General features: G+C 42.6%; 1 protein-coding gene across 5 annotated transcripts in view; it reads left to right on the top strand.

The window, feature by feature from the left end:
• The first annotated feature begins 295 nt into the window (after nt 1-295).
• LOC148041607 (cytoplasmic tRNA 2-thiolation protein 1-like) overlaps nt 296-16,950 on the top strand; it is a 73,352-nt gene continuing 56,697 nt past the window's right edge. The window contains exons 1-7 of one of the 5 annotated variants that reach the window (XM_087680900.1): nt 296-531; nt 725-839; nt 1,180-1,322; nt 1,402-1,521; nt 1,650-1,762; nt 1,867-1,959; nt 16,045-16,081. In XM_087680900.1, coding sequence (XP_087537026.1) covers nt 463-531; nt 725-839; nt 1,180-1,322; nt 1,402-1,521; nt 1,650-1,762; nt 1,867-1,959; nt 16,045-16,081 — 690 coding nt within the window. In that variant the 5' untranslated portion in view covers nt 296-462. Of the gene's footprint in view, nt 532-724; nt 840-1,179; nt 1,323-1,401; nt 1,522-1,649; nt 1,763-1,866; nt 1,960-16,040; nt 16,082-16,950 lie in introns of all 5 variants that reach the window. The other 4 variants (XM_087680906.1, XM_087680885.1, XM_087680891.1 and 1 more) reach the window with 4 other exon arrangements.

The following is a 16,950-nucleotide window of genomic DNA, read 5'->3' as shown; positions in this document are numbered from 1 at the left end:
ACTTAAGTTTTGTTCAATCCATAAACACATGGAATGAGAATACGATTATCTATCTTTTTCCAATTATTAGACCACCCCACCCCACCCCATGAGTTCAATTCTCTCTAGCGTATTGTTCGCATTTTTGAAAAGTTTCAATGTGCACAATTTCGGCGAGCTTTTCTTAGAACACAAGAAATGGAATTGGTGGTCACCGTGCAATGAAAGGGCATCAAATTGGACCAAATTTTTATTGCAAATTTGCGATGATAGAGCCACAAGATTTGGAGTGGAGCGCCTCACAATTGCAGAATGTTTATTGTTTTCGAGATTAGAAGAGGAAAAGTTAGGTGCCTAGACGCATCTTTACCGCAAATGAGAATATTTGGAGTCAACAAATGATGTAGGACTAACTACTCTCACGAGTCCCGAGTCTTTCTGGTTCACCAACTCCCAACTGCAGCAACAAAGCCTTCGCTTGCCATGGGACATCCTTGTGACGTATGCTCGGAAAGACGAGCAGTTCTGCGCCGGCCTAAAACTCACCAGCAGGTACACAGAGAGAGAGAGAGAGAGAGAGAGAGAGAGAGAGAGAGAGAGAGAGAGAGAGAGAGAGAGAAGCTATCTTGCTTAAAGTTGTCCGATTCAGAATTAAGTGCAGCTTCGTAGAATCTTCGAGCTGTTTGGTACATCAGTACCAGTGACATGCAATGACTGACTTTTCTCGTTTAATGTCTCGACACAGATATGCAAAGAATGCTTCTTTCTAGCATTTGAGGAAGAGCTCCATAAGACCATCATAGACAATCAATTGTTCAAATCTGGGGAGCGAGTTGCAATTGGAGCATCTGGTGGAAAAGGTAAAGCGTCTTTCACCCAAGAAAAGACAACTCTACTAAGTAGACCTCGGCTAGATAATTAAGGTATAATGCACATTATTATGATACAGGAACACTTTTACAATGATTTGTGTATTTGGCCTTGAAAAGCAGACACAGTCTGCCGCCTGGAGTTTGATGAGAGAAGCACTTAATAAAATGGCCACATTTGGTCAGGGTTTAAATGGTTGGAAAACGTCATATTATTTTGCTCATATAAGGATCAAGAAGCCATCCAAACATTCTCACAGCAATTAATTATTGAAAATTTAATTTGAGTGCCATTGGATGGGTAGCCTTGTGATACAATTTTTCTTGGCAGACTCAACTGTGCTAGCTTATGTGTTGACGGAGCTCAATAGAAGGTACAACTATGGTATTGATATTTTCCTCTTATCAATTGACGAGGGCATCACTGGTTATAGAGATGACTCACTCGAGACTGTAAAGCGAAATGAGAAGCAGGTAAATTGTATACTTCAAGTTTTGGAAAAATGTCAGGTGAAAAATTCTTTCTCATAACTTTTGTACTTTTGGCTTACAGTATGGGGTCCCACTTCTAGTAGTATCATACAAGTCTTTGTATGGCTGGACCATGGATGAGATTGTAAGAGAGATTGGTCTGAAGAACAACTGCACATTTTGTGGAGTATTTAGACGTCAAGTAATGCTTTGTCCTCAGCTAACATAAGGCGGTCCCTGTTTTGCTTCAATCTTTTAGATGTGCTCCATTTGTTTTATTTTTGGTCTCTTTGACATACAGATTTGGTTGGTTACTTCCACTGATGACAGGCTTTAGATAGAGGGGCAGCCATGCTAGGTGCAAACAAGCTTGCAACTGGACATAATGCAGATGACATGGCTGAAACTGTATTACTCAATCTACTTCGGGGAGACATTGCAAGGTCATCTGCAGTTTGCCTGAACTCCTTTCTCTCTCCTCACCTCCCCATGTTGCATGAAGTGTTTTGAGGAGATAGCCAAAGCTAAATTGGGAATTTTTATGCAGATTGAGCCGTTGCACATCTATAGTCACAGGAGAAGAGGGATCACTTCCGCGTTGCAAACCGTTCAAATTTACATATGAGAAAGAGATTGTCATATATCCTTCTCTAGAAATCAACATTGTTTTTGATTTTGGCATTGTTTGGCAATCTTTGACCCTTTGTTCAGTTGTTTATTTTGATAAAAGACTTCTCGATATAGTTAACAAAGCCTTGCTTCAACCAAAAGAAAGGAGTTGCTAGTGTAAAAGCAAGTCCTTGTCATTGATAGGGCTACTACTAACAAAATCCTTCATAGAGACTTGTCGGAGGATGTGTATGACAAAGAATAAGTCCACAGCTCGAATTTATTTACGACAAAGAATAGGGCCTCAGACCCTTATAGCTCTAGGTTTGGAATAGAAGTGTATTTATAGACGCTTCTCTTTGAGGCAGTTCTTCTACAAATGGCGTTTGTCCATCATGAGCGGCATTTATGGTGAGAGAAAACCACTCACCTTGCAAGTGCCACCTCTTCCACTTTGTTTGTGGACTATAAATTCTACCTGCCACCCTACTTTCCTCTTTCTTACCTTGCAATACATGACTGTTTGCTTTTTTGGTGCTTAGAGAAGATGATATAGAATAGTTGAGGTCCAACTTCAACGAAGACCTTTAATACATGCTTTTGAAATAACAAATTACTATGTGCAAAAATGAAATTGGAATACATACCCTTAAATCTGTTGGGTTTCCACTCACGCCTATGCTCAGAGAGGAGTGTTGATGATCAGTAGGACACTGGGGCACTTTTTACTCTCGGTACGAGAGGTTTTTTCCCCCAGACTTATTGTCTTATTTCGTATGTGCTTATGTCACACACTTACGGGCACTTATCATGTTTGGGTGTGAACACCCCCTACAACCCTAAGGTTTAAGGGTTGTACCTTGTACTTTCAGATTACACTCTTTCAGTCTATTGGATTGGGTGTCACGCTCACTCTCACACTGTCTAATGCACTTTGAGCTGAGCTTCGATCCTCTCTCCATCTCACATTTGGTATCAGTGCTCAGCTCAGTTTAACTCTGTTCAGCCTTCAAGAGTGCCCGCGAGCTCGAGAGGTCTGTAGCTCCACCTGCTTTGCTCTTAGTACCTGCAGAGTGCCGCCATGTGGTGCTCTTTTTGGAGCCTCCCAGTCAGCGCCAGCAGTCCTGCCCACTCCGCCCACCTAGACTACTTGTGCCACCAGTTAGCCAAGGAGCCCACCCACTAGCCTGCCCGTACGTGCAATGGTCCTGCACCGCCTGTCCGCCTGATTGTCTTGCGCAGTCTGCTGTGCCGCTCTAGCCCCCTGCACTTGCTCGCTTGTCTTCCAGTGCCCTTGTGGCACTGCGCTATCCCATTGCCAACACCTCAAATGGAAAAATCTATCCTCTTTAGGGTGTATGGACCAATACTTGGTATGAAGAGTTTCTTCATCCTGATCTGTTGGGTATTTCACTCACGCCTCACTTACGCCTACGCTCACATTGGAGTGTCGGTGATCAATAGGACATTGGGGCACTTTTTACTCTCGATAGGAGAGGTTTTTGTCCCCAGACTTATGGTATTATTTCGTATGTGCTTATGACACACACTTACGGGCACTTACCGTGTTCGGGTGTGAACACCCCCCTACAACCCTAAGGTTTAAGGGTTGTACCTTGTACTTTTAGTTTACACTCTTTCTGTTTATTGCATTGGGTGTTATGCTTCACTCTCTACTGTCTGTTGTTTTTTGTACTGAGCTTCGATCCTAACCTCCACTCTCACATTTGGTATCAGAGCATTGGCTCTATTTAGCTGAGGTTCCGTCCAGCTCAGCCCCGCTCAACCTGTGGGAGCTCCAACTCTGCCCGTTGGATTCGACACGCTCTGTCCTGCAGCACTTCGTAGACAGCTCTCACCCCGCCAGTGCATGCCTCGTTAGCTACTCATCCGCTCTTGCCGCCTAGATGTCAGGCGCTTGCCTCTCCCTGCGCCGTTTCGAACCTGTGTCCACAACTCGTCCGTTTGCCCAACGTGACCCCCTGTGCTCGTCACCAACGTTGCCTGCCAACTGCTACTTGCACCCATGTCACCCGCTAGCTCAGCTCGAGCACCGCCGGTTCCAACTCGTCACCCGACGTCCAGCGCTATCTCTACCCTGCGACGTCAGTCGCCAAGTCCGCTAGATCGCTTGCAATGTTAGTCGCCACGTTCGCCAGCTTGCCTGCGACGCCCGACACCCGACGCCAGTCAACCCGTACCTGTCAAAGGCGTGCCTGACGGCTCTGCGTTTTTTTCTGTTATTTTTTAAAATTTTTAATCTCTTGCAATTTCTGCAAGCAGGGCTTCTTACGCAATAAGCACAACATTCAGAAACTTGTCTGGGACACATTAAATGCAATTTCTGGACATAGTCATAAATTTTTTTTGGGGCTTTTATGTTTTCAGGGAACATTGGCATACACACTGCATTTATAGTCACTGATAGATTGTTTTGACAAACCCGAGGCAAGGAAAATTTGGGGATTTTGTTGGTATAGTGTTGCTGAACACTAATTGCACGTTGGACTGCGTGCATAACAAACAATTTTGGCAGAGTGCACCTTTGTATACTAATTGCAGAAAGTTATTTCTTGCAATTTCTGGAAATTTTCAGATTTCCAGTGAAGTTCTGCTTCGACATTGCTCTCTTGCATTTTCGGTAATTGAAAAATCATGGCAAATCTTTCACCTATGTATCCAAGGAGGACAGATTGGATGGAAATAACTATTCACTTTGGTCCTTCATGATGAAGAATGTACTTGTGGCAAAAAATCTTTGGAATTATGTCAGTGGAGAAGAAGCTCGGCCTGGAGTTGTGGCTCCAGCTACTCCTCCTCTAGAAGGATGTGCACCACGGGCACCTCAGCCTGCTCCACTTCAGCCACTTTCCCAAAGAACAGTAGCTCAAAAAGCATAGGATACACGGGATGCACAGGCTTTGTCGCTGATTGCATTAGCAGTTCAGTGGTCAATCATCCCCCACATTCGTTCAGCAGCTGCTTCATGAGAAGCTTGGCTAACTTTGGAGCAGATGTTTGTAGGCAAGAATGAGACTCGCATCTCTTTCCTAAAGAAAGAGCTAGAGACATTGAAAATGGATGAAGGTGATTCTATTCAGGATCACTTGAACAAAATTCAGGACTTGCGAGAGCAACTCATGAATGTTGATGAGTACTATTTGGATGCACAGATGATATCCACCACTTTGAACTCATTATATCCTTTGTACTTGGCTTTTCATACAGCCTTAAACCTCACAATGAGAATTGCCGCGCAGCCAATCACTTTTCTTTAGTTAGTCAGTTTGCTTCTAGAGGAGGATTAAACACGGAGGAATAGTGGTGTAAATGCTATAGTCTTTGAGTAGGCTTTTATGGCTAGACAAAAGGGCAAAGGCAGCCAAGTAAAGAATGCTCTGCAGAGTTCTGGGACTTCTGGCACATCCCAGGCAAACAAAAAACAAGGGGGCACGCAAGCCAAAAAGGAAAAATGCCATTATTGCAAGAAACCATGACACTACATCACTGAGTGCAGAAAGCGCATTGCCAAAGAGAAGAAAAAGGAGTCAGGAATGTCTGTTTTTGATGCTCCTTCCATTGCTACGGAGTCCGCGTCCTTTGTTGTAGACAGGGACTATCGTTTTTACACATGCAGTTATGACACCTCTTGGGCAGATTGAGCATTTAGCTCTATTGAGGATGCGGGCACTTGGTTTTTTGACAGTGGTGCTTCTAGGCATATTACATCTCGCAGAGATTTATTTGCATCTGTTCATGCAGCTCTAGTTGGCAAGTCTGTATAGCGTGCCAACAATGCATCATACCCTGTCAGAGGTATTGGGGAGATAGTGCTCACAGCCATTGATGGCTCTATTCTCCGCCTACAGGATGCTTTATTTGTGCCAGGCATAAATAAGAATTTGCTCTCTATCTCTTCTTTGGCACGTTGCGGATTGTAGGTCACATTTGATGATGACAGATGCATGGTAAGAGACAAAGAACACATGACTTTGGTCTTGACAGGCACTTTATGTCATGGGTTATACGAGTTGGATGCTCTTTCAGTTGATCAGTCAGCGTATTTGATATCCACTCTTACTCCTGCTATGATACAGGCAGAGTTATGGCATGCTAGGATGGGGCATGTGAACTTTGGCAGCTTGATGCTCTTACAGCGTACGTAGATACTAGATGGATTACCTCTATTGGAGAGACCTCCTAAGCACTTGTGCGAAGGATGTATTTTGGAAAAAATGCATCATTTTTTGTTTCCCCGTGATGGTGCTTTTCGAGTAACAGCCAGATTGCTGTTAGTGCATTCAGATGTATGTGGACCTATGCAGACAAAGTCATTGGGAGGATGTTAATATTTTGTGACTTTTATTGATGATTTACTTGATTTTGCTGGGTCTACTCTTTGGTTAAAAAGTCAAAAATGTATGATGCATTCTTGGCTTTTCTTGCACTTGCTGAAAACCAGTCTGGTTGTAAAATTAAGACTCTCTGTTGGATCAAGAGGGGGAATACATGTCCTCTATGCTGAATTCTTTTTTGAAGCAGAAGGGCATTGTCCATCAGTACACTGCTGCTTATACTCCACAGTAGAATGGGGTTGCAGAAAGAAAGAATCGGTCACTCATGGAGATGGCCAGATGTATTCTGAAGGCAAAGAGCTTGCCTCACAGTTTTTGGATGGAAGCCGTTATGTGTGCTTGCCATGTTTTGAACAGATGCCCCACCAAAGCATTGAAGAAAATCACACCTTTTGAGGCTTGGAACAACATAAAACCTTATGTTGGACACTTTTGTACCTTTGGGTGCCTTGCATATGCACATATTCCAAAGGTACTCAAGAAAAAGTTGGATAACAATGCTGTTAAATGCATTTTTATGGGATATAGCAGTGAGAGCAAAGGCTACAAACTCTATGATCTTGTTTCTAAAAAGGTGTTTGTCAGTAGGGATGTACTATTTGATGAAAAATCAGGATTGTCCCTGGTTGGTTTAGATACATATCAGGCTGCCCGTGATGTATTCGAAGGGCTGCTGCCCATTACATTTGGTGATTCAGCTGGAGTTTCAGCAAGTGAACTCAATGTTCAGCCAGCTACTCCTTTGGAAAATGCAGAAAATCAGCCATTGGCTGATCTGAATTCAGCAAAGTGCTGAAACTGAAATTCAGCAAGAGCCTATGCATAGTCATGAGGCAAGAAAAATTCCTAGATGGTATTTACAGACCATGAAAGATAGTCATTTGGATGCACCCATGACTGCTCGTACTAGAAGGTAAGCTCGTATGCATGATACTGCACATTCCATGGAGTTCATTATGGCAAGCACCTTCGATGATGAGGAGCTTGAATGTTTTGAAGATGCACAATAGAGTGTGCATTGGATGGCAGCAATGAAAGCTGAATTGGATTCTATCACTAAGAATCAAACATGGGATTTGGTGTCTTTGCCATTTGGGAAGAAAGCCATTGGAACAAAATGGGTCTACAAGTTGAAACGGAATGCAGACGGATCCATTGACAAATACAACGCAAGGCTTGTAGCTAAAGGCTATGCATAGAAAAAAGGCATTGACTATGAGGAGACATTTTCTCCTACCTCCCGTATGATGACCATCAGGTCTATGGTTGCTTTGGCTGCTCATTATGGATGGATTGTGTATCACTTGGATATTAAAACTACATTTTTACATGGGGAACGTCATGAGGAAGTATATGTACAGCAGCCCATTGGTTTTGCAGTTGAGGGCTTGGAACACTTGGTATGCAAGCTGAAAAAAGCCTTGTATGATTTGAAACAAGCTCCTAGAGCTTGGTATGCAAAGATAGATGCTTTCTTGCTTAGCCAAGGGTTCATAAACAACTCATCTGAGTTTACCCTTTACGTATGTAAAGAGGGGGGATCCATGCTGATCATTTGTCTTTATGTTGATGATCTCTTATTTACAGGGACACATGCTGATCAGATTTCAGCATTTAAACAAAATTTGCAGCAAACTTTTGACATGTCAGACTTGGGGTCTTTGCATTATTACTTGGGCATTCAGCTCATACATGATGCTAGAGGTATTGGTTTATCATAGTCAATATACATTGGTAAACTTCTTGAGAAGTTTGGCTTACATGATCGCAAGCCAGTCTGTATACCAATGGAATGTGGACTAAAGGTGTCATTCTATGATGACAATGATTTGTTTGATATACACACATATGCTCCAACAATTGGATGTCTTATTTACCTATGCAACACTAAGCCAGACATACAGTTTGCAGTCTCAGCCCTGAGCAGATATATGCATTAGCCACGCATGTCACATTGGCAAGCTGTTAAGGGTGTCTTTTGTTACTTGCAGGGTACTAGATCTCTTGGATTGCTTTATGCCAAGGGGGGACCACTGCAGTTACATGCTTACAGTGATTCTGATTGGGCTGGTGATTATGATTTACGTCACTCCACTAGTGGCAATTGTTTCTTCGCTCGTCTTGCATATCTTGGCTTAGTAAGAAACAATCCACTGTTGCCACATCGTCATGTGAAGCTGAATACAAGGCAGCTTTCACTACCACAGTTGAATGCGTATGGATTAGACGGTTGCTTGCTGATCTGGATGTATTTGTTACGGAGCCTATTCCTTTGTTCACTGACAGTCAGAGTGCCATTGCAGTGGCACGGAAGCCAGTGTTTCATGCACGCACGAAACACATTGAGATACATTATCACTTTGTCAGAAAGAGGCTACATGCAGGTGATATCAGCCTTGTCTATTGTCCTACCACCAGTAATGTGGCAGACATCTTCACCAAAGCTCTTCCTCGTGAGAAATTTGAAGCATTTTGCAATGCTTTAAATTTGATCTCCTTTGGTGGTGGATGATTCTTGTACACTTGATCACTCTTCACTCCAGGGGGGTTTGTTGGGTATTTTACTCACACCTCACTTATGCCTACTCTCACATCGGAGTGTCGGTGATCAGTAGGACACTGGGGCACTTTTTACTCTCGGTAGGAGAGGTTTTTTACGCCAGACTTATGGTATTATTTCGTATGTGATTATGACACACTTATGGGCACTTACCGTGTTTGGGTGTGAACACCCCCCTACAACCCTAAGGTTTAAGGGTTGTACCTTGTACTTTCAGTTTACACTCTTTCAATCTATTGCATTGGGTGTCGTGCTTCACTCTCTACTGTCTACTGTCTTCTGTGCTAAGCTTCGATCCTGACCTCCACTCTCACATGATCATCACCAATATCTTGCGGAAAAGAGGAAGTAAATTCTGAGAAGTATAGATATGTGTATCTATACTTCTCAATCTTTTGAAATAACAAATAATTGTGTTAAAAAATGGAATTGGAATACATACCCTTAAATTTTAGGCAATGCTGGCCAAAACCATGGTTTATGAATAGTTTGATGGAAAGTGAATGACTAATTGCAGTCTATTACCTTAACTAGGGACTATAGGCTAACTATTTGAAGTAAAGCGAATGACTTTCTATCACTCCAATTAAGAAAAAGATGATTCACAAAAATCAATTTGACCAGGGGATATAAAAGGTGAGGGAAAAGATGAAAAAGGAGCACTCACCAATGAATCTTGTCAGTTTTGCTTGCCTTTTCTTGAGTTCAAATGGAAAAATCTATCCTCTTCAGGGCTTATGGACCAATACTTGGTATGAAGAGTTTCTTCATGCTGATCATCACCAGTATGTGTATCTAACATATGAGTAAATTAAGGTGGAGAAGTATATGGAAAAGATGAAAGAGATAGAGATGGAGATGATTATGGTAGAGAGGAAAATGGTTTGTACTCCATGCTAGTTTTCATGTCAGGGTGATCAATGCTTTGTGGATCTTTCGTTCTTTTTGCAAAATCGTTATTTGGCTCATAAGATCTTGTATGGTCTATGAAATCCATGGTAGTCCAAAGACTCTTCGACCATGTTGGAAGTATGAGGAGTAAGCTGTGAAGCCCACTTCGTCTTGTGTCTCAATGTGCCAGGCTTAGGAGCATCATGATGATGTTGTGAAGATGTGCTCGAAGCCATCTTGCCCTCTTGTTGTTCCTGCCTCTTGTGAAGGGCTTTCAGATCGAAGACCAAGATTTCATCAAAGAGAACCTTGCTCTGATACCATGTGAAGAAATAACTAATGCAAAAACATAAATGAAAGTGTATGACAAAGCATAAACTCAAGAGAATAGAGCTAGGATTAGGGTAACTTAGAGACAATGAACACAGTGAAAGATCTGAATAAATGAATGAATATTGAATATACAATGCTCATGCAGCAAACCGACCGTGCAAGGAATGAAAATTGCAACCTGAACTCTTGTGGCTTGAGGACTGAGGCAGAGATAATGAGTTGGAGAGTATGTCATACTCTTGACGGATCCTAAAACATAGCAAGGTAGCCTCCAAGATGTTTGACAATGGTAAACGTAGCAAGGGTGATGCTAGATTAGTGTCAGATAGGTAGAGGAGAGAGAAAAATGCAAATGCAGCAACCTGATGATGATGTGCAGGTATGATAATGTGGCAAGCTGACAATAGTAAAACACAAGTATGATGATGTGGCAGTCCGTACAGCAGCTGCAAAGCACAAATGCGGTAGTAGAATAGGTCACCGGTTGTAGATGATGTAACAAATGCAGTAAAGCAGCAAAAGCAGTGTAGATTGCACGATGGAGGCTGGAAATAGGTGCCAGATGGATGTAGACGATGTTAGGCAGCCTTGGCTGAGATGTCTTCCGTGAATGGGGTGTGGGTAGCAAAGCTAGATCATGTGAAACTTGCAAAAACGAGATTGGGCTGAATGGAGGGCAGCCTACCTATTTATAGAAAGTTTTGGACCTTGTGCTGTGCACCATTTTAGGGTTTTCATTCATCAAGCATTTTTGGGGCTGTTTAAGAAGCTAATTCAGCACGTAATACTTATTTTAGCTCAACAAGGTGTACCAATGCTATGAAGTGAAGATGCCTTGTGCCATTTGATAGATCTCAAGATTGATAAAGAAGTGAAGGTTGCCTAAATCAATCACATCAAACTCTTGATGAAGTATCTCTAGTATTCGATCCACCTTTTCAATCTTGTGATTGCTTATCTATAATAATGAGATCATCCATTTAAAGGTTGTATTGGATTTAGGGTTGTAGGAATGCACACATAGAGCTTGGAGAAGAAAAAGCTTGAGAGCATAACATAAAGTTTATTGAGTAGTATCAATAGAGGAGGTTTAGAAGACTTAGTATGCCCCAGAGTGAAATAGGCATATATACAAGGTTGGTGGGAAAAAATCTTCCCAAAGAGGGAAAAGAGTGCCTCAGTGGTCCTAAGTGTGTTCACACACATCACTATTGAAATATGGCTATGTGCCATGAGCTAGACTCATGCAATGACTACATAATACTGGCACTCTAGAATCTCTCTAGCGGGGGATTTATGCCTTGTGTGAGTTAGTGACAAGGAGGGTGTGTGCTCTAGGAGGGCTTTTTGATATGATGGAAAGTATCATTGGGGTGAAGTAGGGATGCCCACTTTCGTCTACTCTCTTTGGTGTTTATGTTGATGAGCTCTCAATTTATGTGGATAGATTAGGAGGACAAGGTGTGAGCTTGCTAGTAACATTTGATTAAGTTATTAATCAAATGTGCAAGGTTGTTTAGCACATGTGATGCACATGGCAGTTATTTCATGGGAATAGATCAAGGACCCTGAGGATGGAGTGGGTGTTAAAGGCAAAAGTTGTGTTAAGTTATACCAACTGGGTTTTGGTGGTCAGTTGCTGCCAGGTTAGACCCTAGGATAATTGTTTGGCCATTAAGTGTCAGTGGTGACACTAGGGACTAGCATTAATTAATTAATTAATTCTAGTCTAAGGGTCAACAGAGGTTGGGAACCACTCCTAGTTGCAAATGGCTTAGCCAATTTCATTACAGATGGACATGTTTAGTTTTGGGCAGGGTTAAAAGGGCTGAAATTAATTTTCAGAATTAATTAAATCTGAAAAATTAATTCATTGACTGAAAATGCATTAGGAAGGTTGCCACTTAGCAAAACTTTCCCATGCAACTAGGGAGAAGGCTGTTGGAGGGTGGTGGAAGCTGAATTTCAATCGTTCGGAGCTTGGTAGAGAGAGAAGAGGTGATTAGATTTGGCTCTGAGAGGCGACGACGACTGATCACGCGCTGCGACAGGACAGGGGCAGCAGGATTTCTCTTCCGCCTCAAGGGAGGCGGTGGTAGAAGAGGAGGGCTTGTCAGCTGAGTTGCTGAGCTAGTGTTTTACCCCCCTTTTGAAGCTGTTGGTGCCATCAGATTTGTCATCAGAGCTATGAATCAAAATATACATTTCAGCTGATTTTCTCTCTTTCTACAACATTCTCTCATCTCTTCCAATCTATGCTCACGCATTCTCAGCAATTCTCAGCCATTGGTAGCAGAGTATAGTCAAATTTGGTGGACAACAGAGAGTTTACCGCTGTAAACCCTAAATTACAGCAGTAATTAGGGTTTAGTAGTCACCTTGGGACCCGTGCCATCAGTCAAAGGCATTGTACACAAAAATCAGCACCGGAAATTCGTGGAATTGTGAGGATTTCAGATGCTAGCCCATCTATTGTGAACTTGGGGTAGCATTTGACCAGTTGGGGTTCCATTAGAGCAAGTCCTGGGTGAAAATCAAGGGTCAATTTGCCCGAATGCTTTGTTGATTATTGGAACAGCAAGGGAGGGACTTTTGAATCAGCCAAGGAGATTGTGAAATTTCGGCTTGTAATTTATCCATTAGCAATTGAAATTAAAGAAATACCGAAAGGAGTGCCTGTTTTGGGGCCAACAGGGTGTTCATTGTCCAAGTTTATGAAGGTAAAGTGAGCATTTCAATTTATGTTCATTTGCTGATAACTGTAATTAAGTGCTTAATCAGGTTAAACCACCCTATCTGAGAAGGAAGGCTGGTTCCACTAGCTCTTTCTTTAAGAAAGAGATGCGAGTGTCATTCTTTCCTGCAAATATCTGCTCCAAAGTTAGCCAAGCTTCTCGTGAAGAAGCTACAGAACGAATGTGGGGATGATGGACTGCTGAACTGCCAATGCAATCAGCGACAAAGCTTGTGCATCCGGTGTATCCCATGCTTTTTGAGCTGTTGATCTTTGGGGAAGTGGCTGAAGTGGAGCAGGCTGAGGTGCCCGTTGTGCATGTCCTCTTGGAGGAGTAGCTGGAGGCACAACTCCTGGTCTAGCTTCTTTTCCATTGACATAATCCCAAAGATTTTTCACCACAAGCACATTCTTCATCATGAAGGACCAAAGTGAATAGTTGTTTCCATCCAATCTGTCCTCCTTGGATACATAGGTAAAGACATCTCCTTCTTGATTTGCCATGATAAGCAATTACCAAAAGAAGCAAAAGAGCAATTTCCAAGTGGAACCAAACTGGAAATCTCAAAATTTCCAGAAATTGCAAGAAATAAACTTTCTGCAATTAGTACATTGAGGTGCACTCTGTCAAAACTGTCTCTAATGCACACAGTCCAAGGTGCATTCAGTGTTCAGAAACACTGTACGAGCAAAATCCCCAAAATTTCTTACCCTAGATTTGCTCAAAATAGTCTATCAGTGACTGAAATTGCAATACATGTGCCACTATCCTCAAAAAACACAAAAGCCCTAAAATGTCTGATAAATTTGCCCAGAAATTTGCATCCACTGTGTTCGGGACACGTATCCACAGTTTTGTGGCTACTTGAGTAGAAACCCCCCCTTCTAGAAATTAATTTTGAAATAAAAAATGGAAAATTTAAAAAAAAATTACCTCTGAAATGTCGAGTTGAAGGCAGCAGGCGGGGGTGTTAGAGGGGAGCACCGGTGGCACAGACCAGGTGGCAGGCTGCACAGACTGGCAGCGCAAACAAGCACAGGGGGGAGCGTTCTGGTTGGGCTCAGGGGAGGTGTTACAGACAACGAGCGGCGGACAGGGCAGAGCTAGGCGTCGCAGCCAGACTGGTGGCGGGTGTCAGAACCCTGGTGGGCGTCGCAGATATGTCAGTTGCAGGCGGGGACAGATGGCGCAAGGCGAACAGGCAGCGCTGGAGGCAGGCACTGGCGGGTCGTGCAGTAGTCTAGTGGGCGTTCAGTCTGGCGGGTGGCGCTGCCATGACGGGGCCACAGGGGAGTGTACAGCAGACTAGCGTGGCGCAGCATAGGGCCTGCTGGCGGGTGCAGGATGAAGTGCTGCAGGACAGGGGGCTGGTCGAGCTGCTGCAGTATAGGACGCAGGTCGAGCTGCTGCAGGACAGGGCGCAGGTGTGGTGGTCTTGGGGCTGTGGCAACAGGGAGCAGAACTAGACCTGAGCAGAAGACTCAGTTGAGCTGAACAGAGCCAATGCTCTGATACCAAATGTGAGATGGAGACAAGATCGAAGCTCAGCACAGAAATCAGTAGACAGTGTGAGAGTGAAGCACGACACCCAATGCAATAGACTGAAAGAGTGTGTTGTGAAAGTACAAGGTACAACCCTTAAACCTTAGGGTTGTAGGGGGTGTTCACACTTGAACATGATAAGTGCCTGTAAGTGTGTGACATAAGCACATATGAAATAAGACCATAAGTTTGGGGGGAAAAACCTCTCCTACCGAGAGTAAAAAGTGCCCCAGTGTCCTGCTGATCACTGACACTCCTATGTGAGCGTAGGCGTAAGTGAAATACCCAACAACTAGGGTTTACACAGCTGTCTTGGAATGCGTGCCAGCAATTCTCAGCCATATATGAAGGCTGTTGCTGCAAATTTGAAGATTAACAGCAGATTTGAAGAGATTTGGTCATCTATGAGAATGATGACCCACATGCAATTGTTGAAGACTCAATTTGGCTCCTGAGCATTCGAAAACAAGGGGCAAACTGAGGATTAGTGATGCTAGACACTATTTTAGGCTGAAAATTGATACTGGTCACTGTTTTAGGGTAGAAAAAGATTTCTCTCTTGCTGTTTGTCTCTCATCTTCGCTTGGTGCATGTGCAATTTGGTGGAAGAGAATCGGATACTTGAGCCTTGAATTTGAACTTGAAGTGTACTTGATTGGGAATTTACTGATCCCAATCCATAGATTTGCATGGTTGCATTGGGACATATTCATGCATGCCTCAGTCATTGAGGAAGGTTGCTGACCTTGTTCTTGAAACTCAGTGGTGCCACATGTGCACCCATGCATCGTGCCATGTGTCACCTGCTGAAAAGAACTAATGTTTTGGTGACGTGCTTAATGGTCTGCTCCCTTTTTCTTTGATGTCCTGGTTGGACAGTTTTTTGATGTACTGATTGCAACTATAAAACCTCTTTCTTTGCTTGAGCATGGTGGAGCTGTCACAATGGAAGACACACATATTTGAACTTTCCTGTATTTTATATTTTGGATGAGACAATAAATCATCCAACAATCCTAGATCTGTGTTTGAATTTCTAAGTACTATAGATATCTCTGCCACATGTTGTGACACACTCTTAGAAACACAAAATCACAATAGATGTTGGAGTGTTGCAAGCAGTGAACTCTCTTGGTCTTTTGCTTTTCTTCTTTGAGTTGTAAGATATCTTGATGTCAAGGATGTGTGCGCAGTATCAACTGTTACAGTAGGTATGATGGGCACCTCTCATAAACCATTCTCCATGCATTTGAACTCTACTTACTCAACAAGAGACCATACAGTTCCTTCTTTCTTTTGAACCTTTTGAGCTGATCAGTGCTCCTCCTTGCTGTGATCTGGCATCTGATTTGTTCTTGTTCTGTATGTGGTCATCATTGTATTGATGTCATTTGTCTTCAAAAGGCCATTCCTATGAGAGATCATGATGTGAGAGACATGGTGTCTTTGAGAGTACTTTTTTTCACACTCATGCAATCGATATGTATCTTGCACTCACTTCAGAACTTTCTTGGTTTGGATTATGGCTTCTCAAAGGTTTGTATGGCTGAAATTGAAGTTGCCATTTGGATGCTAACTTGGCTAAAAATGATACTTGAAGTTCTTAAGTTATGCTTGGAAAGACGGATGAAAGTATTGCTATGCAAAATTTGTAAATGTTGTCTACATGTGATTTGTGACCTTTGACCTGACCTACGTACGCATACTTCAAGAGGTTGGATTACTTCTCTACTGAGTGTAAGTTTGGCTAACCTTTCTCAGTATTAAAACATAGTTTGTTTGCTGTTTGTTATGCCATTTTAAGCTAGTTGACATCACTAAGGTGGCTCTACTGTGATCAAAGTCAAACATGCACTTTTGAATCTGGAAACTGTCTACTGTCTTTGCAAATCCTTTGGTTGTGAATGGCCAATTTAAACAGGTCAATACTAATTGCATTCATTAAATGGCTTTAGTTTAGGTGTTATGAAGCATGTGATCTGGGTCGGGGTACAGTGAGTTGTTTAAGGAACTGATTTGAGAACTTTAAATTGAAAAGTATGTAGGATAAAGAGAGATCTGTAGTGTTGTACCACAGACCCTTGATACGTGAGATAACCCCACTCCACTTGCCCCTCAATTTTCAGTGTCCATCCTAGAAGGGTATTTGGGTGAAAGAATTGGTTTGCAACTGGTAGGCACATCCAGCTTCACACCAATTCAAAGCACAATACCTGGAACTGAGACTGATCTTTGAAGCTGAGCACAACTGCAGAAAGTCTGGAATTGTGAGACATGATCTGGCTGCAAATTGAACTCAATTGCATATAATTCAAACTGTCATATTGTTTTTGAAAAATGTCACTTTTACATAGTGGAAGATCCCAAATGGGGTGAAAACACACCACAAAGTACCAGGGTAAAAAGATTGCAAAACCCTGGTTACTTCAAAGACCAATGGTTACATGTGAAGAGGGAAATATAAAAATCAATTCTTTTCAGGGAATGACTATGCTGTAATGTGCAGGAAACAAAACTGACACTGTTCATATAACAAAGCCCTAAACATACAGCAATGTTGCACCCGTCACTGAGAAATGAGCTCACATTTCTCCAAACACATCCTG

The sequence above is a fragment of the Lygodium microphyllum genome, chromosome 1 (genome assembly GCF_053477565.2).
Source record: "Lygodium microphyllum isolate KBCC chromosome 1, Lygodium_microphyllum_v1.1.10, whole genome shotgun sequence".
Taxonomy (NCBI): Eukaryota; Viridiplantae; Streptophyta; class Polypodiopsida; order Schizaeales; family Lygodiaceae; genus Lygodium; species Lygodium microphyllum.
The sequence above is the reverse complement of the archived record's forward strand: the minus strand, read 5'-3'. Positions and strand labels throughout refer to the sequence as shown.